The sequence below is a fragment of the Homarus americanus genome, unplaced genomic scaffold (genome assembly GCF_018991925.1).
Source record: "Homarus americanus isolate GMGI-L3 unplaced genomic scaffold, GMGI_Hamer_2.0 scaffold25013, whole genome shotgun sequence".
Taxonomy (NCBI): domain Eukaryota; kingdom Metazoa; phylum Arthropoda; class Malacostraca; order Decapoda; family Nephropidae; genus Homarus; species Homarus americanus.
Window position 1 is genome coordinate 7,484,425 of NW_024722158.1, and position 24,433 is coordinate 7,508,857.

General features: G+C 43.8%; 1 protein-coding gene across 1 annotated transcript in view; it reads left to right on the top strand.

Annotated features, from left to right (window-relative positions):
- Positions 1-8,689: 8,689 nt before the first annotated feature.
- The window catches only part of LOC121862027, a 31,362-nt gene continuing 15,618 nt past the window's right edge, over positions 8,690-24,433 (top strand). The window contains 14 exon segments of the mRNA XM_042359958.1: positions 8,690-8,929; positions 11,753-11,979; positions 12,938-13,070; positions 14,607-14,846; positions 15,183-15,377; positions 15,593-15,733; positions 16,614-16,820; positions 16,944-17,108; positions 17,490-17,676; positions 19,126-19,264; positions 19,936-20,025; positions 20,413-20,552; positions 20,877-20,980; positions 23,206-23,307. Coding sequence (XP_042215892.1) covers positions 11,761-11,979; positions 12,938-13,070; positions 14,607-14,846; positions 15,183-15,377; positions 15,593-15,733; positions 16,614-16,820; positions 16,944-17,108; positions 17,490-17,676; positions 19,126-19,264; positions 19,936-20,025; positions 20,413-20,552; positions 20,877-20,980; positions 23,206-23,307 — 2,062 coding nt within the window. The 5' untranslated portion in view covers positions 8,690-8,929; positions 11,753-11,760.

Consider the following 24,433-nt stretch of genomic DNA (forward strand, 5'->3'; position numbering starts at 1 on the left):
TCAGTGCCACTGTGGGGTATGAGATGTTTGTTCGGACTCGGGATGGGATGGAGAAAGGAAACTCACAATGTGCACTCTGTATACATGTTGTATTGGATGTACAATGCAGCTTGGTGCTGGGAAGTGACAGCATGGTTACAAGCGTGATGTAGAGAGAGCTGGTTGGTGAGGATGCTCAGAGGAGGACCAGCTTGTGGGTCGCCATGCTCGCCGGTGGGAGCGAGGACCCCAGGCAGCGGCGGAGGAGGTGGTGTAGCTTGCTGCGGCTGTAGCTAGAAGAAGAGAGAGCTGGTTGGTGAGGGTGCTCAGAGGAGGACCAGCTTGTGGGTCGCCATGCTCGCCGGCGGGAGCGAGGACCGCCAGGCAGGCGGAGGAGGAGGAGGTGTTGCTGGCTGGTTGGTGTAGGTAGAAAAGAGACAGGTCACCACGAGGTCAGGTCTTTTTTAGTGGAGGTAGGCGTGGGTAGATAGTTGATCCCCGCTCCGTGGGCGGCGCTGGTTGACCTAGACCACGAGGCATACACTGTGGAATTCGCGGGGTCGGCTACTCAGCGACAAACAGTGTTTGTAGGGGAGAAATCCACTACACCGCCACAACACTATCTGGCAGATTGTTCCAAGAGTTCAAACTCTTGCTCCGAAAAAGTTTGCCCTCAGTTTTCTGGACTTGCGGCTTCTTCAACCTTCAGCTCGACTGAGTAGTGCCCCTTGAGATGCTTATACACCTCAGTTAGGTGGCCCCTTGCTCATCTGTCATAAAAGCTAGGCAAGTTCAGGCGCTCCAATCTCTCAGTTTAGTCGAGGTGCCGAAGCGCAAGCACCAGTCTGGTGGCCCTCCTTTGAACATTTTCAACCAACTGATAGACCAGGGGTTCTCAACCAGGGGGGAATTTCCCCCCTCAGGTTTTCAGGGGAGGGGAAAACTGATACTAATATGGAAAAAATAAAGGATTTTCAGTATTATATGCATATTATTTGGAATGCACTTTTTGAGGCAGACAATCTTGGAAAGGAGGGGGGAATGACATTCTGACATATGGTGAAAGGGGTGCATGGGGCAAACAAGGTTGAGGACCACTGTGATAGACTGTCAGTGACAGTCCCTAGTATATCTCGGGGATATGCTCCAGATGGGAAAGCACTTCTCTCTTGAACTAGACAATTATTGAACAATAATTATTAAAAATTAATTAACTTTCACATATAAATTCATAATGATTAAATACTAATTATCTTATTAATATTTAATCATTCTTGAATAATGAGTACCTCATAAATTACGTCCTAGGTTCATGTCCTGTTGGCCCTGAGGCACACATAAGAAGGGTGTTCGAGTACCTATCACCATTTCGTCACATTAACTTTAAACACCCGATGGTCAATTAAACTGTAGGAAGTTTGGTGATGTGGTTAGTTTAGGTTGTGTAAGATGTGATTAGGTTGGATTAGAGTAGGTTAAATTAGGTTAGGTTAACTTAGGATTAGGTTAGTTTGGGGTGTTTAATAATCAGGGAGTGAAGAATAGCCAATCTTGATGTAACTAAATAATGACCTTAGAATCAGATTGTTAATTATAAAATAAAACACCAATATATTATTAATATGTTTTAATTGAACTTAAGGACGTGTTCCTCTCTCTCACTCTTGTTCCTCACAAGTTGAAATGAATGACACAATCCCTGTACAATATAGACACTCATTTCATCCATTTTGATTACTATCGTTAAACTCTCAATTGACTCTTTATTTTTACTTTTTTTACTTTTATTCTCTTCACCACTGATCGACTCGTTAGCCGCTTGGGCGATCGGTCACGTCTCTGTTACACACTTTTGGCAAGTTCTTCGTTATTATACATTTGCGACGGTAATGTAATAGAAGAAAATTATCTTATAATTAGACGTCTTTTTCGAATATGATAATAGATTAGGGGTAGGAATGTTGGGTGTGGAAATACAATAATACCCACTTTAGGTCATCCAAATAAAGGTTCGGTTTATATGTTTTTGTATTTTTGTCGGAAAACTCCCCACTCAAAACCCCCGATAACTAAAATACAGGCAATTTCCGACGGAAATCAAAGTCAAAACCAATCAAAGCACTCAAAAATACACTCGACAAACATAGTTTTGACTTTCTAACAGAGTTGTGTGCCCTAATTCAAATTTACCAAATATTTATTCACATGGTACAATAATGAATATACAATACACAATAAAAATATAGAAAATCCACGGTGAATAGTCAATGGCTACTCGGCCGAATAGCGGTCACATAGCCCCCTGCCTACACGTTAAACTCCTGGCAGCAGGAACCATGTCTTTTACATTCCCCAAAATGTCCTCACAACAAATATTTGGCTCTCTCTCTCTCTTTAACAACACCATAATCCCTGCAAATAACTCCATCATATTAACACACAACACAATATTACAGCTATACAAACCAATTTTCCTTGGGACACTTGCTGCTATATTTACGTGCGCGAAAATATGAAAAGACGCTACTGCGCCCTCTAACCGATATATAATATCTAGTTTCGGACAATTTTTTTTAATATTTTTAATTACAAATATGCGCTATAATTTAATAAAATAATGGAAACATCAAAATATTATGAATACTTTTCCCAACATACAGTATTATAAGTAGAAACAAATAATTTATACGAACTATAGCTAATGGAGATAACAGAGTATGATGGTATAATAAGGGGTACCTAAATAATTCTCTCTGAAAGCCCAGACCGTAACACATGACATGATATGACATCCTGATATGGTTTTCCAGCAACTTTGTGGTGTAGATTAACAAAGCCTTTTTCTCGTCTAATTTTATTTTTGTTATACTCTTACCACTCCCCCCGGCTTCTTTGTGGGTCGATGACCTGTGCCCGGGTGGTCCTTTCCCAGTAAAATAGAAAAAAAAAGTTTACGGACGATGCCAAGTTGTTCAGGGATATTAAGAACCAAACGGACTGGAAAGAGCTACAGAAAGATCTTTGTCAGCTTCAAGAGTGGTCGAAGAAATGGCTGCGAAGATTCAACGTTACAAAGTGTAGAGGATGCACATAGGTCGTACCAACAGTAAGGAGGCGTATCACATGTCCCAATGGAACGAAGAAACAGCATTAGCAGAGACTGAATGTGAACAATCTGCCAGAGAGAGTTGTGACGGCACCGAGTGTGAGCTTTTTCAAACCCAGACTTTACCTAGCACTAGAGCAGGTTCAGATACATTCAGGAGCCAGTGCATGCCCAGTATTTGCCAACATTGTGTAACAGAGACGTAACCGATCGTCCAAGCGGCTAACGAGCCCATCAGTGGCGAAGAGGATAGAAATAAAAAAAAAAAAAAAATCACGGAGAGAATTATTGCTCCTATCGTGTTGAAGAATACGACAAGATTCGTCATGCATACCCCCTTCAGTTTAACTATATTTAGTTATGATTTAGAAGAAATAACAAAGATATAGACTTAAATAATCTTTAAATTTACGCCAGTTTAATTATCGCTGATATCATGGGCGTACGGGATAAGGAGTCTGGGGGTCTTGAGGTCAGTATAAGACTCATCCCTATGAAAGTTCTCGATGCTGTGCCGCCTCTCTGTCGTTACACAGCTGCCGAGAATCTACGTATGGTCGTATATTAGTGATGACGATGCAGCATCTGATAGAATAAAAGCGGCGCCAAGATGGTCATTTGTGATCCTGGGACAGCACGCCCCGCCTGACCCTCCCTTAATGGTTGATATCATTCCTGCTGCTGTGGGATTTGCTGCTAGCTCAGTTGTTGTTATTATAACTAATATACCACTGTTGCTGTTAGTACCAACACCAGAGCTTACACTTTGCCATCACCTCCTATACGAAAGTCAACCAACACGGTTGTCAACTGTTGTCTGGTTGATAGGTAGACCTTATTCTTTCTTCTTCTTGTTCTTCTTCAGTACCATATATCAACAACACCAAAAGTCTTTACTTTCAAATTCATCATCTATACATCCCGGTTTCTTGGTGCGACGCAGAGAGGTAATGCTGCCATTTTTTTTTTTTTACAGTATTAGCCCATCCGGGCACAGGTCACTGACCCACATCGGGGCCTTGGGGGCGAAAATGTAATAATAATAATAATAGTAATAATAATAATAATAATAATAATAATAATAATGCAGTACCATTCTATATTCAGTGTTTTTAGAGACAACCACAAGTTAGTAGTGAGAAGTGATACCACCCTCAGTGTCAAGACCTGAATTAATTACTCAGAATAGGCAAACTGTACTCCAAGCTTTGTCAATAAAGTTTTTAGAGTAAAATAACCCCACATGGACAGTGCAACCTAATCTAACCTAACCTCTCCCCACATGGACAGTACCACCTATACAGTGTCTTACCTCACCCTACATGGACAGTACCACCTATACAGGGCCTTACCTCACCCTACATGGACAGTACCACCTATACAGGGCCTTACCTCACCCCACATGGACAGTAACACCTATACAGTGTCTTACCTCACCCTACATGGACAGTACCACCTATATAGTGCCTTACCTCACCCCACATGGACAGTACCACCTATACAGTGCCTTACCTCACCCCACATGGACAGTACCACCTATACAGTGTCTTACCTCACCCTACATGGACAGTACCACCTATACAGGGCCTTACCTCACCCCACATGGACAGTACCACCTATACAGTGTCTTACCTCACCCTACATGGACAGTACCACCTATATAGTGCCTTACCTCACCCCACATGGACAGTACCACCTATACAGTGTCTTACCTCACCCTACATGGACAGTACCACCTATATAGTGCCTTCACCCCACATGGACAGTACCACCTATACCTTACACCCCACATGGACAGTACCACCTATACAGTGTCTTACCTCACCCAACATGGACAGTACCACCTATACAGTGTCTTACCTCACCCTACATGGACAGTACCACCTATATAGTGCCTTACCTCACCCCACATGGACAGTACCACCTATACAGTGCCTTACCTCACCCCACATGGACAGTACCACCTATACAGTGCCTTACCTCACCCCACATGGACAGTACCACCGATACAGTGTCTTACCTCACCCAACATGGACAGTACCACCTATACAGTATAGTGTCTTACCTCACCCAACATGGACAGTACCACCTATATAGTGTCTTACCTCACCGAACATGGACAGTACGTAGGAATGGAGGAAACTGCAGAGGGCCTCTTGACCCATACTGGGCAGTCCCGTTTACACCCAACCCCGATCGCTTACATATCCGTCCAACCTTTGTTTAAAGCTATCCAGCGTGCTCGAGTTAATGATGATATTTGGTAACTTGTTCCACTCATCCACTACTCTATTTCCCAATCAATGTTTACCTATCTTGTGCCTAAATCTAAATTTTTCAGATGTAAAACCATTGTTACGAGATCGCTCCTGGTTGGATAATTTAAGTACCTTTATTATATCACCTTTGTTTAACCCTGACTTCCATTAAAACACCTTGATCATATCGCCCCTCACTCTACGTCTCTCGAGGGAGTGAAAATTAAGATGCTTTAATCTGTCTCTCTACTCAAGGTTCCTATTGCCCAGGATTAGTCTCGTCATTTTATTCTGTATGCTTTCTAGGGATTCAATAATCATTCTGTAGTACGGTGACCAGAAATAAACCGCATCTTCCAAGTGAGGTCTCACATCCGCAAGATATAATTTTAGGGGAATCTCGCTAGTCTTGTAACAATCTACATAAAATCTTTAGCATACAGAACCTGAATTAGTCACATCTCGTTTAAAAGAATAAAGGAAGATCTTGAAGCGTATATCCTGTTAATATTGTTTTCTTCTCTCTCCTTCCTCTTTCCATCCTCAACTCCTGAACTGTAATCATGATCCAGCAACAACTACGTCGAGGTAAGCCTCACAACACTGACATGTCTTCTTGCAAAACTTGGATTACTTAAGAATCACCACCCCAGCATAACTTCACCTTAAGAGTAACCATATTAACGCTATTTTAACCTTACTTAACCTAACCTAATCTAACCTATTCTAACGTAACATAACGTAACCTACCCTCATAAAACCTAGCCTAACATATCTAACCTAACCTAATCTAACCTAACCTAATCTAACCTAACATATCTAACCTAACCTAACCTAACCTAGCCTAACCTATCTAACCTAACCTAATCTGACCTACTGTAATGCAACATAAGGTAACGTAACCTAACCCCGCAGGTGAATTAAGCTGGCGGGGGATGTAGGGCTAATATTCAAGTGGTTAAAGCTTATTGCCAGTCATGCTTTTATTGTCAGCCAGAACGTGACCCTCTGGATCCGTGTTTGGACCTCATTTTAGAGGTCATTTCGTAGTTACACATGCAATACTGTTATGTTAGGGAGGGAGGTAAGGAGGGGGTAGGGGGGGTGGGAGGAGGCAGAGGGAGGGGGGGAGGAGGGGTAGGAGGGGGGGGTAGGAGGGAGGAGGTAGGAGGGAGGAGGGGTAGGGAGGAGGGGGTGGAGGTAGAGGAGGAGGGTAGGAGGAGGGAAGGGAGGGAGGGGGGTAGGGAGGGAGGGGAGGGGTAGGAGGGGAGGAGGGAAGGAGGGAGGGGGGGGAGGGAGGGGGAGGGTGGGGAGGAGGGAGGGGCAGGGGGAGGGAGGGGGGAGGGAGGGAGGGGGGTGGGAGGGAGGGAGGAGGGAGGGGTAGGAGGGAGGGAGGGGGTAGGAGGGAGGGAGGGTAGGAGGGAGGGAGGGGTGGAGGGAGGGAGGGTCTAGGAGGAGACTGAGGGAGAAAAGATGAGGGTGTGGGTGAGTAGCCTGAGAACCCACCCAGTCTGGCATCAGCATCACCACGGGCAGTCCACCACAATGTCACAGTCCACCACAGCTGTCAACACCACCACAGCTGCACAGTCCACCACAGCTGCCACTGTCCACCACAGCTACAGTCCACCACAGCTGCCACAGTCCACTGCCAGCTGTCATAGTCCACCACAGCTGTCAGTCACTTACAGCTGCGACAGTCCACCACAGCTGCCAGACCACCACAGCTGTCATAGTCCCACCACAGTTGTCACGAGTCCTCCCAGCTGCCACAGTCCGCCACCTGCAGCTGTCATAGTCCACCACAGCTGTCACAGTCCACCGCCAGCCGCCAGCATCCAGTCACAAGCTGCCACAGTCCACCGCAGCGCTGTCAGTCCACCACAGCCAGTCAGCACCGCTCCACAGACCAACAGTCCTACAGCTGTCATAGTCCACCACAGCTGCCACACACAGCGCTGACCACATACAGTCCACCACAGCTGTCATAGTCCACCGCACAGCTGCCACTGTCCACCACAGCCGCCACAGTCCACCACAGCCGTCATACCACTACAGCTGCGGCACCACCACAGTCAGCATCACCCAGCTACCAACCACCACAGCTGTTACAGTCCACCGCCACGCCACAGTCCATCATAGCTGCCACAGTCCACCACGGCTGCCACAGTCCACCACAGCTGCCACAGCCAGCCTGCAGCGGTCACAGTCCACCACAGCGGGTCGCTGGAACCACCGCCGCGGCCACAGTCCACCAGCGTCAGAAGTCCACCACAGCCGCCAGTCCACACAGTTGCCACAGTCCACCACAGCTACCACATTCCACCCACAGCTGCCACAGTCCACCATCGCTGCCAGTCCAACACCACAGCCGCACAGTCCACCCAGATCTGCCACAGTCCACCACAGCCGCCACAGCCCACTGCCAGCTGCCACGGTCCACCCACAGCTGCCACAGTCCACCAGTCCACCACAGTTGCCACAGTCCACCACAGCTGTCAGTCCACCACAGTCCACCACAGTTGCCAGTCACAGTCCACCAGCCAGCCGTTACAGCCACCGCTGTGCCGTCACAGTCCACCACAGCTGCCGGTAGTCCACCACAGTTGCCACAGTCCACCAGCGCCAGTCCACAGCCAGTCCAGCTGCTACAGTCCACAGCTGCCAGCGCCACCAGTCCACCGCCAGCTGCCACAGTCCGCCACCAGTCGTCGCCAGTCCACCACAGCCGCCACAGTCCACCACAGCGCCACACCACCACAGCTGCCACAGTCCACCACAACTGCCACAGTCCACCACCCCGTCATAGTCCACCACAGCCGCCACAGTCCACCACATGCCACAGTCCACCCACAGCTGCCACAGTCCACCGCCAGCGCCACAGTCCTGGTCATGCCATTACGTCCACAGTCCACCACAGCTGCCGATTCTACAGCTGTCACAGTCCACCGCACAGCTGTCACAGTCACCACAGCCGCCACAGTCCCACAGCCGCCACAGTCCACCACAGCTGCCACAGTCCATCACAGCCGCCACAGTCCACCACAGCCACAGTCCACACGGATGTCACAGGAGCCAATCACCACTGTTGTAACAGTCCACCACAGCTGTCACAGAGTCGGTTAAGAGCCAATCACCACCGCAACAGTTCACCACAGCTGCACAGGAGCCAATCATCACTGTTGTAACAGTCCACCACACAGCTGTCACAGCCGTCAGCAGGCCAATCACTACTGTTGTAACAGTCACCACAGCTGCCGTCACAGGAGCCAACCACTATTGTAACAGTCACCACAACTGTGCCAATCACTGTTGTCCAGGGCCAATCACAGTCCACCACGTCACAGGAGCCCAATCACACACTGTTGTAACAGTCCACCACAGCTGTCACAGGAGCCAATCACTACTGTTGTAACAGTCCACCACAGCTGTCACAGGAGCCAATCACTACTGTTGTAACAGTCCACCACAGCTGTAACCGCTGTCACAGTCCATCACAGTATCAACAATCCACCACAGGCCACCGAAGCAGCCACAGCCCACCACAGCTACTGCCGTCTCACTGTCAGCACTACCACACCGACAGGTATTCCTCGCTACCTGTCGTCAGTGACACACTAACACTATTGGTCATTAATACTGCTAAGTCACATCTTATAAATTATCTTATTTACTCTAGTCTAAGGTTCAGGTCCAGTGGTCTGTGTACACTAAGTCTCACCCAAAAATATTGTTTACTATTATGTGTTAACATTATTGTTAATGTAAACTTATATACATCTGTCATCTGGTCCAAAGAGAGAGAGAGAGAGAGAGAGAGAGAGAGAGAGAGATTCAGTAAAATCGTCAAACAAGTTTACGTCAATTCAGTGTGAGCAATACACAGACGACAGGTATGCCTACGAGGTACAGTATACCTAGTGTGGGTATACTAGTGAGGGTGTACCTTTGAAGTGAGTCAGAGAGAGAGTGTTAAGTGCGTCAAAGAGAGTTTAGTGCATCAAAAAGTGTTAAGTGAGTCAAAGAGTGTTAAGTGAGTTCAGAGAGAGAGTGTTAAGTGCGTGAAAGAGTGTTAAGTGCGTCAAATAGTGTTAAGTGCGTCAAATAGTGTTAAGTGCGTCAAAGAGTGTTAAGTGCGTCAAATAGTGTTAAGTGCGGCAAAGAGTGTTAAGTGCGTCAAATAGTGTTAAGTGCGTCAAAGAGTGTTAAATGAGTTCAGAGAGAGTGTTAAGTGCGGCAAAGAGTGTTAAGTGAGTTCAGAGAGTGTTAAGTGCGTCAAAAGAGTGTTAAGTGCGTCAAATAGTGTTAAGTGCGTCAAGAGTGTTAAATGAGTTCAGAGAGAGAGTGTTAAGTGCGGCAAGAGTGTTAAGTGAGTTCAGAAGAGAGTGTTAAGTGCGTCAAAAGAGTGTAAAATAGTGTTAAGTGCGTCAAAGAGTGTTAAGTGAGTCAAAGAGTGTTAAATGAGTTCAGAGAGAGTGTTAAGTGCGGCAAAGAGTGTTAAGTGAGTTCAGAGAGAGAGTGTTAAGTGCGTCAAAGAGTGTTAAGTGAGTTCAGAGAGAGTGTTAAGTGCATCAAAGAGTGTAAGTGAGTCAGAGAGAGTGTTAAGTGCATCAAAGAGTGTAAGTGAGTCAGAGAGAGTGTTAAGTGCATCAAAGAGTGTTAAGTGAGTCAGAGAGAGTGTTAAGTGCATCAAAGAGTGTAAGTGAGTCAGAGAGAGTGTTAAGTGCATTAAAGAGTGTTAAGTGCGTCAAAGAGAGTCTAGTGCATCAAAGAGTGTTAAGTGAGTTCAGAGATAGAGTGTTAAGTGCATCAAAGCGTGTTAAGTGAGTCAGAGAGAGTGTTAAGTGCGTCAAAGAGAGTGTTAAGTGAGTCAGAAAGAGTGTTAAGTGAGTCAAAGAGAGTGTTAAGTGCGTCAAAGAGAGTGTTAAGTGAGTCAGAAAGAGTGTTAAGTACATGAAAGAGTATTAAGTGAGTCAAAGAGAGTGTTAAGTGAGTCAGAGAGAGTGTTAAGTACATGAAAGAGTGTTAAGTGAGTCAAAGAGTGTGTTAAGTGCGTCAAAGAGTGTGTTAAGTGCGTCAAGAGAGTGTTAAGTGAGTCAGAGAGAGTGTTAAGTACATGAAAGAGTATTAAGTGAGTCAAAGAGAGTGTTAAGTGAGTCAAAGAGAGTGTTAAGTGAGTCAGAGAGAGTGTTAAGTACATGAAAGAGTGTTAAGTGAGTCAAAGAGTGTGTTAAGTGAGTCAAAGAGAGTGTTAAGTGAGTCAGAGAGTGTTAAGTACATGAAAAAGTGTCAAGTGAGTCAAAGAGTGTGTTAAGTGAGTTAGAGAGAGTGTTAAGTGCATCAAAGAGTGTTAAGTGAGTCAGAGAGAGTGTTAAGTGAGTCAGAGAGTTTTAAATGAGTCAGAGAGAGTGTTAAGTGCATCAAAGAGTGTTAAGTGAATTAGAGAGTGTTAAGTGAGTCAAAGTGAGTGTTAAGTGAGTCAAAAAGAGTGTTAAGTGAGTCAGAGAGAGTGTTAAGTGAATTAGAGAAAGTGTTAAGTGAGTCAAAGTGAGTGTTAAGTGCGTCAAAAAGAGTGTTAAGTGAGTCAGAGAGAGTGTTAAGTGAATTAGAGAGAGTGTTAAGTGAGTCAAAGTGAGTGTTAAGTGCGTCAAAAAGAGTGTTAAGTGCGTCAGAGAGAGTGTTAAGTGAGTCAAAGTGAGTGTTAAGTGCGTCAAAAAGAGTGTTAAGTGAGTCAGAGAGAGTGTTAAGTGAATTAGAGAGTGTTAAGTGAGTCAAAGTGAGTGTTAAGTGCGTCAAAAAGAGTGTTAAGTGCGTCAGAGAGAGTGTTAAGTGAGTCAAAGTGAGTGTTAAGTGCGTCAAAAAGAGTGTTAAGTGCGTCAGAGAGTGTAGGCGATGTACCTGTTGACTCCCCGGGGTCACTTGGTGAAGGTAGAGAAGACACTCAAGATAAGAACACTTGTTGGGTTTAATGACCACAGCACTGTACTGGTGGGTGGGTGTTAGAAACCTCGGGTGTCTGTCGGTATCTCTCTTTATCTGTCTGGCTCTCTGTCTGGTTGTCTGTCTGTCTGTCTCTCTGTCTGTCTGTCTGTCTGTCTGTCTGTGTCTTTCTGTATCTCTCTTATCTGTCTGTCTGTCTGTCTGTTTGTCTCTCTCTATATGTCTGTCTATCTGTGTCTTTCTGTATCTCTCTTATCTGTCTGTCTGTCTGTGTCTTTCTGTATCTCTCTTATCTGTCTGTCTGTCTGTGTCTTTCTGTATCTCTCTTATCTGTCTGTCTGTCTGTGTCTGTCTGTATCTCTCTTATCTGTCTGTCTGTCTGTCTCTTTCTCTATCTCTCTGTCAGTCTTTCTCTCCGTCTCTCTTGTCTGTCGGTCTGTCTGTCTCTAGACTCATCCTTGTATTACAGGACTAACTATGACCCCTGAACAAAACGGGCTCATGGATAAACAGAAGAAGAAGCCCAGCGGCCGCCTGTCTAAGCCCACCTTCCTGAAACAACTGAGTGACAGTAACGACAACCGGCACAAGCCCAGTGAGGAGTCCATCTGGCAGGCCAGGGCTTTGATCCACACTCAGGAGGACTTAAAACACACCTACTGTGGGATTGGACCATTTAAACCCAGATGGCTACAGGTAAGGTATTAACACACAGGGTGAGGTTAGTAGACAGGTGTAAGGTGGTAGACAGGTGTAAGGTATTAACTAAGGTGAGGTTAGTAGACAGGTATAAGGGTTTAACACACAGGTGAGGTTAATTAGTAGACAGGTGTAAGGTTTTAACACACAGGTGAGGTTAATTAGTAGACAGGTGTAAGGTTTTAACATACAGGTGAGGTTAATTAGTAGACAGGTGTAAGGTTTTAACATACAGGTGAGGTTAATTAGTAGACAGGTGTAAGGTTTTAACATACAGGTGAGGTTAATTAGTAGACAGGTGTAAGGTTTTAACATACAGGTGTGGTTAATTAGTAGACAGGTGTAAGGTTTTAACACAGGTTAGGTTAATTAGTAGACAGGTGTAAGGTTTTAACATACAGGTGTGGTTAATTAGTGGACAGGTGTAAGGTTTTAACATACAGGTGAGGTTAATTAGTAGACAGGTGTAAGGTTTTAACATACAGGTGAGGTTAATTAGTAGACAGGTGTAAGGTTTTAACATACAGGTGTGGTGAATTAGTAGACAGGTGTAAGGTTTTAACATACAGGTGTGGTGAATTAGTAGACAGGTGTAAGGTTTTAACACAGGTTAGGTTAGTTAAGAGATAAATAAGTTCCTTGTAATGACTAACACTACTTCTTATGAGTGACTCATTTAAAAACTTGATATCACTCCTCACAACCCTGAAATAACGTTTAGAATTTCTGATTTACACTCCTGCTGAGTATTTATGATTTACACTCTTTGATTTATGTTATAGGATTTACACCTGATATACGCTGCAAAGGTTTTTTTTTACAACATACAGCAGGTCGTGACATTTTCAAATTTACACCACGTATTATTTTTTTTACAACACAGGTCCTGATATTTTCTGATGTATAGTAATTCTTAACTAAAACTCTCTCTCTCTCTCTCTCTCTCTCTCTACAGGTCCTGGCGAGGAAGGAGGCCTACCTGGTAGTATATTGTATGGTAGGCCTCACCCTCGGCATGTTCTACACATACAACGTCTCCACTATATCTACCATCGAGAAGCGTTTTAAACTTACCAGCAAGCAGACAGGTGGGTGGTAATGACAGGTGTGGTAATGACAGGTGTGGTAATGACAGGTGTGGTAATGGCAGGTGTGGTAATGATAGGTGGGTGGTTATGGCAGGTGGGCGGTTATGACAGGTTTGGTAATGATAGGTGGTAACAAGTTTGGTAGTGATAGGTGGTTGCAGGTGGGTAATGACAGGTGGTAATGATAGGTGGTAATGACAGGTTTGTAATGACAGGTTTGTAATGACAGGTGTAATGGCAGGTGTGGTAATGATAGGGTGGGTATATGGCAGGGGCGGTTATATGGGTTTGGTAATGATAGGTGTAATGATACAGTTTGAACACAGGTAATGATAGGTAATGAATGACAGGTGGAACATGCCAGGTGGTAATGATAGGGTGGGTAATGACAGGTGGGTAATGATGGGTGGGTAATTATAAGGTGGTGGCAATGATAGTGGGTGGTTACAGGTGGTAATACAGGTGTGGTAATGATAGGTGTAGTAATGACAGGTTTGGTAATGACAGGTTTGTAATGACAGTGGTACTGATAGGTGGTAATGACATAGGTGTGGTAACATAGGTGGTGTAAATGACAGGTGAATGATAGTGGGTGGTAATGACAGGTGGTACGACAGGCGTAATGTTAGGTGGGTGTACGACAGGTAATGATAGGAAAGCGTGGCAGGTGTGTACCGACAGGTGTGGTACGATAGGTGGTGGTTATGGCAGGTGGTAATGACAGGTGGTAATGGTTAGGTGGTAATGACAGGCGGTAATGACAGGTTTAACACAGTGTAATTATAGGTGGGTAATGTTAGGTGGTATGACAGGTGTGGTGAAACATAGGTGTGGGTGGTAATGACAGGTGGTAATGACAGGTGTGGTAATGATAGGTGGGTAATGACAGGTGTGGTGGGCTACAGTGTGGTAATGACAGTGTAATGATAGGTGGTGGTTATGGCAGGTGGTAATGACAGGTGGTAATGATAGTGTGTGCCCACAGGTTTGGTAATGACAGCCTGTAATGACAGGTGTGTAATGATAGGGGAGGTAATGATAGGCATGATTATAAAAATGACAGGTGAAAGACAGGTGGTAATGATAGTGGTGGTTATGGCAGGTGTGGTAATGACAGGTATGGTAATGATAGGTGGGTGGTAATGACAGGTGTGGTAATGATAGGTGGGTGGTAATGACAGGTGGGTGGTAATGACAGGTGTGGTAATGATAGGTGGGTGATAATGACAGGTGTGTGGTTATGACAGGTGTCGTAATGACAGGTGTGGTAATGATAGGTGGGTGGTTATGGCAGGTGTGGTAATGACAGGTGGGCGGTTATGACAGGTGGGCCTTTTTGTTAAGACATTATAGCAGTTATTAATATTACTGTTATTATAATTATAACTATCATCATTATTATTTATGCTGTTATCACCATCGGTTTTATCAAATTTATCACCATTAACATCCCGTCGTCATGGTAACTTATCCCAGCATCCCGTCGTCATGGTAACCTATCCCAACATCCCGTCATCATGGTAATCTCCCCAACAGGTACAATTCTCTCCGGCAACGACATCTCTCAGGTGATCTTGGCGATATTGTTAGCTTACTATGGCAACTACGGTCATCGTCCTCGGTGGATGGCCTTTGGGGTGATGTGTGCTGCGGTATCGTGTTTCATCGGCGCCACCCCCCACTTTATCTACGGGCCTGGCCAAGACGCTGCAGACATCGTTGAAACTACCACAGGCCTGGTCAACTCCGTCATCTCTAACTCAACTAAGAAAGCCAGTAGGTGTTTGTCCCCAGTCAAGTATGGGTGTTTTTTTCGCAATAGGTCCCCCCTCCCAGTTCTGACGAATCCATATCTTTTAAGGACTAGGACGACCCTCACATATATTCTACGTAATTTGTATACATGAAGACCCGTCATAAATTTGTACTGCACTATGAATATTTTTTGCTAATTCTGACTTCAAAATTATTTACCATGAAATATTATTAGAAAAAAATGACGAACAATATGTTTCTGCCCAAGCAGGTTACAGCGTTCATTATATTTTTCTTTGGTATGTGGATCTTGTTGAGAATGTTCGCATTATTTTATCTGGTGTCGTCAACTTTCAGAGAAGACAGAGGTGTGTTACTCTGAGTTTGAGGACACCTGTGTGGATTCAGACATCAGCGGGGGTTACATAGGTCCTGTCATCCTCCTGTTCATCTCACAGTTCATCGTGGGTATCGCCATCAGCATCTTCTACACCATCGGAGTCACTTACATGGACGACAACGTTAGCAAGAAGTCCTATCCAATCTATTATTGTGAGTCACGTTTCTTCTTTTAATTATATTTTCTTTATCTTTCCGTCTTCCTTTTCCTCTCCTTCATTAATTATTTTCGTATTCCATAGCCTTGAAATCTGCCGTCTTTTCCTTCTTATAATTTTTTTTTTCATTCTTTCAAGGTGAATAGTCGCGTTAAGTCGTGTAAAATAATCTGTTACTTCCTCAAGACAGTTATCCTTCCTCCTCTACAGCCATCACACTGCTGTTGAGGATCCTGGGGCCAGTGCTAGGCTACCTGGTGGGGGGTAAGTGCCTCTCCCTCTGGATAGACCCCACCCAGAGCCCCAACCTCACCAGGATGGACCCGCGCTGGCTGGGTGCCTGGTGGCTGGGTGAGTAAAGGCGGCACATGTACAGTTGGGTTTCCGTCAGTATAACACCATGATAGTTTTGGATGTTGGTTTCCTTTGCTTTCATGTGTCATCCTAACCTAAACTAATTAAATCTAACCTAACTTAAACGTAACCCAACCTTAACCTAATCTAACCTAACCTGCATTACAGTACTTTACCATTATTTTACATCCTGTCAACTTCTTGGTCAATCAAAAAACTAGGTGAGCACAAACTACTTAACAGTGCTTGTTAATACTACTCACCTTGTTTACGTTATAGTGTCTTTAATCAACAAGGCAGAGTGGCACGCCAGGTGAACTCACGGATGTCCACCACCTGTCAAAAGGAAATTTAATGTTAATTTCAAAAGGAAAGTGTATGTCAATATGTACATAAATAAATCCAATTTGTGTGTGTGTGTGTGTGTGTGTGTGAAAGAGAGAGAGAGAGAGAGAGAGAGAGAGAGAGAGAGAGAGAGAGAGGTTATCCTACAATGTAGGTGTCACAGGTACAAAACTCATGGCGAATATATATATATATATATATATATAGGGAATGTTAGCTTTCGTCTTTATTCAAGACATCTTCAGATGTCTTGAATAAAGACGAAAGCTAAGGTGCTCCGTTGTTTCCATTTTCCCGTGTGATTTTATCAAGATTTATCTTATCCAGGATCTACATGATATATATATATATATATATATATATATATATATATATATATATATATATATATATATATATATATATATATATATATATATATATATATATATATATATATATATATATATATGCGGTACTGACCACTTTACACAGACGACCTCAGGCATAAGTATCAATAATGATCTCCTTCCTCCCTCGCTCACCCACACAGGGAGCCTGTTCATCGGGTGCGGTTTGTTCTTCGCGGGTACTCTGCTGTTCCTGTTCCCTCGTACGATGCCGGGGTCGATGAGGAGGGAGGCGAAGAGGGTGCTTCGTCAGGTGGAGAAGGACAAGGAGGCTGGGGGCAGGAGAGGGGTCGAGTACTTTGCCTCGCTGGCCAAGACCAAGAAGATAGAGTATAAACCCACCCTCAGTAGTGAGTCACCTCCTCTGTGTTCATACCTTCTTATGATAGAATAAACTAGGGGTGTCTAAATCTTCCTGTGATCCATTATGTATCATTTATAACACATGTATATCACACCTCTCATCACGGCAGACCTGAAGAAGGCGTTCAAACGGCTCTTCACCAACAAGCTCTGGGTGGGGAACCTCTTCAACACCGTCACCATAGTGCTCGCTCTCTCTGGCTACTGGAACTTCAAGCCAAAATATCTTGAGAACCAGTTTCGAAAAAGTGCTACCGAGGCCAACTACTATACGGGTCTGTATCATGTTGAGTAATGATGAATAATGTTGAATAACGATGAGCTCTCATGAGTAATGTATAGTAACTAATGATCCACAATCATCCTTTCACCTCTTTTTCATGACATTGCATCATCATGATCATCCTCCATGGCGGAGTGATTCATCATCCCAACATTCTTCCTCTACAGTATACGTCCCACATAACTGTCCAGGTATGATTATTCACTCATCACAATCATCCTCATCATCATAGTGTTACATTATTATCATACCCCTCGTTCACTGTATACCATTTTATTCATCATACAGTAAACCATTATAATCATCCAGTTCAGTACATCGTTACGGTACTCTCATATCTCCTAAAGCTCTTGTAATCATTTTATCATCCTAGGTATGGCCAGCTTCTCGTCGGTGGTGCTGGGTACGGGTGTGGGCGGAGCCGTTTTGAGGTGGATACGTCCCAAGCCGAGGTTCGTGGCCGGGTACAACATCTTCGTGACCTTGTTCCTGACCGCCGGGTTTATCGTCCTCATGTTCATTGGCTGCCCTAAGTTGACCATTGTGGGACCTGTTGATGGGTGAGTTAACTCTCTCTCTCTTCATGTAAATTTCCGCAATGAACGAAATTTATAAAATAAAAACAAGTGTGAACAAGGAAGCAGAAGAGAATGTGATAAAATTCCAATAAGCTAAACTTACGTAAACTGAGGAAAATAAGACAATGACTAAAGAAGGGAAATACATACACACACTCAACTGACGTCTGGGAACAACACTTACCTCTTCCCCAGAGCAGAGACTTAAGGGACAAAGTCACATGTGGATAATTTAAAAAAAAAAAACAAAGAACTGAATATTAACTAACACAAAAAATTAATAAATCCAAAATCGGAACCAAAACAAAGGGGTAATAAATTAACTGACAGAAAAAATCTAAAATAATAAACTCACAAAATTAAAAGAAAAATAATGCTAAGACAAACAGACGTACAGTATGCAGTAGCTAAAACAACTATCTGTGCATAACTTTGTGGGAAACAATATGAGACCATAGACGATAAATATTGGTATATGAAAACTGTCACTAGTCACACGTAAAATTTCAGAGCATGTCGACCCCCCCCTGCACAGATAGTTGTTTTAGCTACTGTACAAATGTAGAGAAAATATACATGTACACAAACCTTAACGCGAGAAATAAATCCACACGAGGCCACATATAGATAATATTGTATAGTCTTAGTACTAACACATGTATACAAATCACCTTTACATAAATTTTAATACAGTAACGTTATGTATATTCTTCATTATATAATACGTCACACTGGAAACTACGCCCTTAATATGCCCCAACATGCCCCATTATGCCCGATCATGCCCCGTTTACCATGGTGTATAATGTGTTCGTGCTCAGGCAAGACAGTCATCTGTTCAGCGTGAAGGTGACAGTGTTAGGAGACAAGACATTGATTTAAAATGTTTTGCGGAAGTTAGATGATTTTAGCTTAGTTCCACGTTGCTTTCTTGTGTGTGGGGGGGGAGGGGGTTATATTGTTTTCCTTGTGATTGTTGATTTGTTTATCTATTGTTGTTGCTGTAGTGGTGGTACATTGTTATTGTTTTTGCTATGATGATGCTGTTGTTGTTCTTCTCCTTCTTGCACCATCATCTCCTCCTCCTCCTCCTCCTCTTGCTCTTGCTCCTCCTTTCATCTTCTTGCTCCTCTGTATTTTTTCTCACTTCTGTGTCTCCCGAAACGTTGCAATCACCCACCTAACCTAACCTTACGAAACTTTTTCCAACCAATCAGCATCAATTACCTGACATTCTCCACCAATCAGCATCAACTCCCTAGCATTTTCCACCAATCAGCAACAATTTCCTAACATTCCCCACCAATCAGCATCAACTCCCTAACATTCCCCACCAATCAGCATCAACTCCCTAACATTCCCCACCAATCAGCATCAACTCCCTAACATTCCCCACCAATCAGAGTGTCAGACAACCTTCTCCGTGTATAGGTCGACGGTGCCGGATTGTTCAGCGGACTGTGGGTGTTCTGACAGGTTCTCCCCTATGTGTGCTGAAGATCAAGTCACTGTCTTCTACTCCCCTTGTTACGCCGGCTGCACCAAGGCCAACACCTCCGCCAGTCCCATAGTGAGTTCTACAGCATGACAGTACTATAGTAGGTGTTAACGTGACAGGTGTATAGTAGGTGTTAACGTGACAGGTGTATAGTAGGTTGTTAACGTGACAGGTGTATAGTAGGTGTTAACGTGACAGGTGTATAGTCGGTGTTAACGTGACAGGTGTATAGTAGGTGTTTTATAGTAGGTGTTAACGTGACAGGTGTATAGTCGGTGTTAACGTGACAGGTGTATAATAGGTGTTAACGTGACAGGTGTATAGTCGGTGTTAACGTGACAGGTGTATAGTAGGTGTTAACATGATAACTTAGTTGTATAGAATGAACTAACATGTACTGTATGGAAATTATATCAATATGACAGTGTCCCCTTCATCACACGTGTCAGATATAACTTTTGAAACCTATCATAATGTTATCGTATTTTCACTCAAGTGTAATTAAGTGTTTGGTAACATATTTTAATTAAGATATGAAAGAAATTTGATTAATTCTCAAGTTTTTTTTTATTAATATTTTAACCAGTTTTTTTTAAATTGTATGGATGATCGTCCTTGAAATTTTGACATCTTTTTGTTATTATTCAAACCACGTATTATGATTTTTATAATGAAGTTGTTGTTGTTCGTCTCTTATCATTCGTCTCCCCTACACCCTCTCTGTTGAGCTTTTATCACTACAGGTGTTCAGTGGCTGCCAATGTATCCCCAGCAACATCTCTTCTCCTCCACTGTTAGACTCACTCACCGCCTCCAGTCCACCACTAAACCAGGTAACATATAGTGCACTAAACACCTGGATATTTCCTTCATCTATAAATTATTAGGTTACTTTATTACCTACCTGATTTGACCCCGTTCACGGCGGCTCTATCGAAGAATTTCAAGTTAACTATTGTTTGTATAGTGAAATCTCTATTTAACGGACAATATAGAGATGAAAGTCCGTTATATCGAGGGCCGTTAGATGTGAAACCTCCATCTAACGAACCAAATAGAGATGAAAGTCCGTTATATCGAGAATCCATTAGAAGTGATACCCCAATTAACGGATTATATGGAGATAAAAGTCCGTTATATGGAGGTTTTCATTGTGCTTTTCCATAGATCATTGTACTGTTTACTTTTGGTTCAGTGTCTGTCAGGGATTTCGTTTTCAGTCCAACGACGCGAATGGATACGGTACTAGTGGGTACTGTCCGGAGCCGTGTGACACTTTCTTCTACTACCTCATCATCCAGATCATCATCAAGACAGTGTCATCTACTGGTAGGGTCGGCAGTAGTGTCATCCACCTCAGGTAAGTCAGATTTTTAACCCAGATTTTTTTTATTCAGATTTTAAGTCATATTTTATAAACTATAGTAATTCCCGAAGTCTATATAATTATCCATAATCAGATTTAAGAGAGATTTTCGTCTGTATTTTAAAGACATAAGTTCAAAGTTATAAATATAAGATCAGGTCATAAGTTCAAAGTCATATATCAGGTCATAAGTTCAAAGTCAAAGTCATATGTATATGATCAGTTCATAAGTTCAAAGTCATATATCAGGTCATAAGTTCAGAGTCATAAGATCACACTGACAGGTAAATGGTGTGTGTGTGTTGTTGTCTTCGTCAGGTCAGTGGCAGATGAAGACAAGGGTCTGGCTTTAGGCACCTTAACTGTCTTCATTAGCTTCTTCGGCTTCATCCCAGCACCTATAATCATGGGAGCCATTATAGGTAAGTAGGGGGGGGGGTTATAGATGAATGGGGAGGAATTATAGGTAAGTGGGGAGGAATAATAGGTAAGTGGGGAGGAATTATAGGTAAGTGGGGAGGAATAATAGGTAAGTGGGGAGGAATTATAGGTAAGTGGGGAGGAATAATAGGTAACTGGGGAGGAATTATAGGTAAGTGGGGAGGAATAATAGGTAAGTGGGGAGGAATTATAGGTAAGTGGGGAGGAATTAATAGGTAAGTGGGGAGGAATTATAGATAATTGGGGTGGAATTATAGGTAAGTGGGGAGGAATTATAGATAATTGGGGTGGAATTATAGGTAAGTGGGGAGGAATTATAGATAATTGGGGTGGAATTATAGGTAAGTGGGGAGGGGGGAATTATAGATGAATGGGAAGAAATTATAGGTAAGTGGGGAGGAATTATAGGCGAGAAGGGTTTTAGAACTAAAAGGTCATCTATCTTGTGTCAGCCATCTGTCTTGCATCAGCCATCTGTCTTGTGTCAGCCATCTGTCTTGTGTGTCATCTATCTTGTGTTAGCCATCTATCTTGTGTCAGCCATCTGTCTTGTGTGTCATCTGTCTTGTGTCAGCCATCTGTCTTGTGTGTCATCTGTCTCTGTCTTGTGTCAGCCATCTGTCTGTGTCAGCCATCTGTCTTGTGTGTCATCTGTCTTGTGTCAGCCATCTATCTTGTGTCAGCCATCTGTCTTGTGTGTCATCTGTCTTGTGTCAGCCATCTATCTTGTGTCAACCATCTGTCTTGTGTGTCATCTGTCTTGTGTCAGCCATCTGTCTTGTGTGTCATCTGTCTTGTGTCAGCCATCTGTCTTGTGTCAGTCATCTGTCTTGTGTCAGCCATCTGTCTTGTGTGTCATCTGTCTTGTGTCAGCCATCTGTCTTGTGTCAGTCATCTGTCTTGTGTCAGCCATCTGTCTTGTGTGTCATCTGTCTTGTGTCAGCCATCTATCTTGTGTCAGCCATCTGTCTTGTGTGTCATCTGTCTTGTGTCAGCCATCTATCTTGTGTCAGCCATCTGTCTTGTGTGTCATCTGTCTTGTGTCAGTCATCTGTCTTGTGTCAGTCATCTGTCTTGTGTTAACCATCTGTCTTATTAGCCATCTGTCTAGTATTAACCATCTGTCTTGTGTTAACCATCTGTCTTATCAGCCATTTGTCTAGTATTAGCCATATGTCTTGTGTCAGCCATCTGTCTTGTGTCAGTCATCTGTCTTGTGTTAACCATCTGTCTTATTAGCCATCTGTCTAGTATTAACCATCTGTCTTGTGTTAACCATCTGTCTTATCAGCCATTTGTCTAGTATTAGCCATCTGTCTTGTGTTAACCATCTGTCTTATCAGCCATTTGTCTAGTATTAGCCATATGTCTTGTGTTAGTCATCTGTCTTGTGTTAACCATCTGTCTTATCAGCCATTTGTCTAGTATTAACCATCTGTCTTGTGTTAACCATCTGTCTTATCAGCCATTTGTCTAGTATTAGCCATATGTCTTGCATCAGCCATCTGTCTAGTATTCGTCATCTGTCTTGCGTTAGCCATATGTGTTGTGTAAGCCATCTGTGTTGTGCTTGTTATCTGTCTTGTGTCATCCATCTGTCTTGCGTCAGCCATCTGTCTTGTGTCATCCATCTGTCTTGCGTCAGCCATCTGTCTTCTGTCAGCCATCTGCCTTGTGTCCCTCTGGTGGCGTGGTGACGAGATAAACAAACACAGGTCGCCAAGCACGTCCGTGGAACGTAATATTGTCTTTGTATATTGCAAAAACATATTTTGTGACACTGAACAACTACGCATCACAATTCCTCATTGCTGCATTGTCGTACACATGTCATGGTCGAACATGTGTCATGGTCGTACACATGTCATGGTCGAACATGTGTCATAGTCGAACATGTGTCATAGTCGTACACGTGTCATAGCCGTGCACGTGTTATTGTCGTACACATGTCATGGTCGAACATGTGTCATGGTCGAACATGTGTCATAGTCGTACACGTGTCATAGCCGTGCACGTGTTATTGTCGTACACATGTCATAGTCGTGCACATGTCATGGTCGTAAATATGTCATAGTCGTACACGTGTCATAGTCGTACACGTGTTATTGTCGTACACATGTCATAGTCGTGCACATGTCATGGTCGTAAATATGTTATGGTCGTACACGTGTCATGGTCGTACTGTACACATGTGTTGTACCCACAGACTCGTCGTGCCTGGTGTGGGATAAGTCATGTGGGGTGTATGGCAACTGTTGGCTCTACGACTCGGACAAGTTCAGGACCATTATACACCTGGTACCTGCAGGTATGTACACACCTGTATGTTCCCTATATCAAGATAACTTCCCACACCTGTTAATTAATTATTCACCTGCAGTAGTAGTAGTAGTAGTAGTAGTAGTAGTAGTAGTAAATAAGATCCGTAGGGCCATTACAACAGATCGGCAGCACTGCCAAAATGACATGTTGCAGCAACTATTGCTGCAGGTTCCAGAAAATTTGACAAAAAAAGTAGCTATAGCGCAGGAGGTGGGCGCCTCGAACTGGTTAACTACGTTACCGATAAGGGCAAATGGTTTCAGCCTTAACAAACAAGAATTTACAGATGCCATTGCTCTAAGGTACGGTTGGCCAGTGGATGGTTTGCCCTCCCAATGCGTGTGTGGCTCTTCCTATGACGGCGATCACGCCATGGTCTGCAAGAAGGGGGGCTTCATTTGCATGAGGCATGACGAGGTAAGGGATCTCACAGCAAATATGTTGAAGGAAATCTGCCGGGACGTCATGGTAGAACCGACCCTCCTTCCACTGGATGGTGAGATCTTCCAACACAGGACTTCAAACACATCTAACGAAGCCCGTGTGGACGTCAGTGCTCGAGGATTCTGGACGCGGGGACAGCGAGCTTTCTTCGACATCAGGATTTTTGATCCCATGGCCACTTGTCACCGTAACCTAGCTCTCGATGCTGCACATAGGAGGAACGAGAACGACAAGAGAAGGGCGTATGGGGAGAGAATTCAAAACGTTGATCAAGGCAGCTTCACTCCTCTAGTGTTCACAACCTCTGGTGGGATGGGCCCAAGTGCAAGATGTTTCTACGCCAGACTCGCGGAGTTGATCTCCGAACAGAAGCAGCAGCCCAGAAGTTATGTTACAGCCTGGATGAGATGTCGACTGTCCTTCTCTCTCCTTCGGTCGGCTTTGCTCTGCCTCAGGGGAACGAGAGCTTCTGCCCCTACTCCGACAACTGCTGCAGATATTGACTATGAGGCTACAGTCACCGAATGCCGCATAGATCTGCGGCTCAACTAATTTAACACAGATAGGATAGCTTATTATGTATTAGGATATTTAATATTAAAGTAAATAAATGGTGGCGAAGGTGTGGCTATTGGGGGAGGCTGGAGGCCATTCAAAAAAAATAAAAA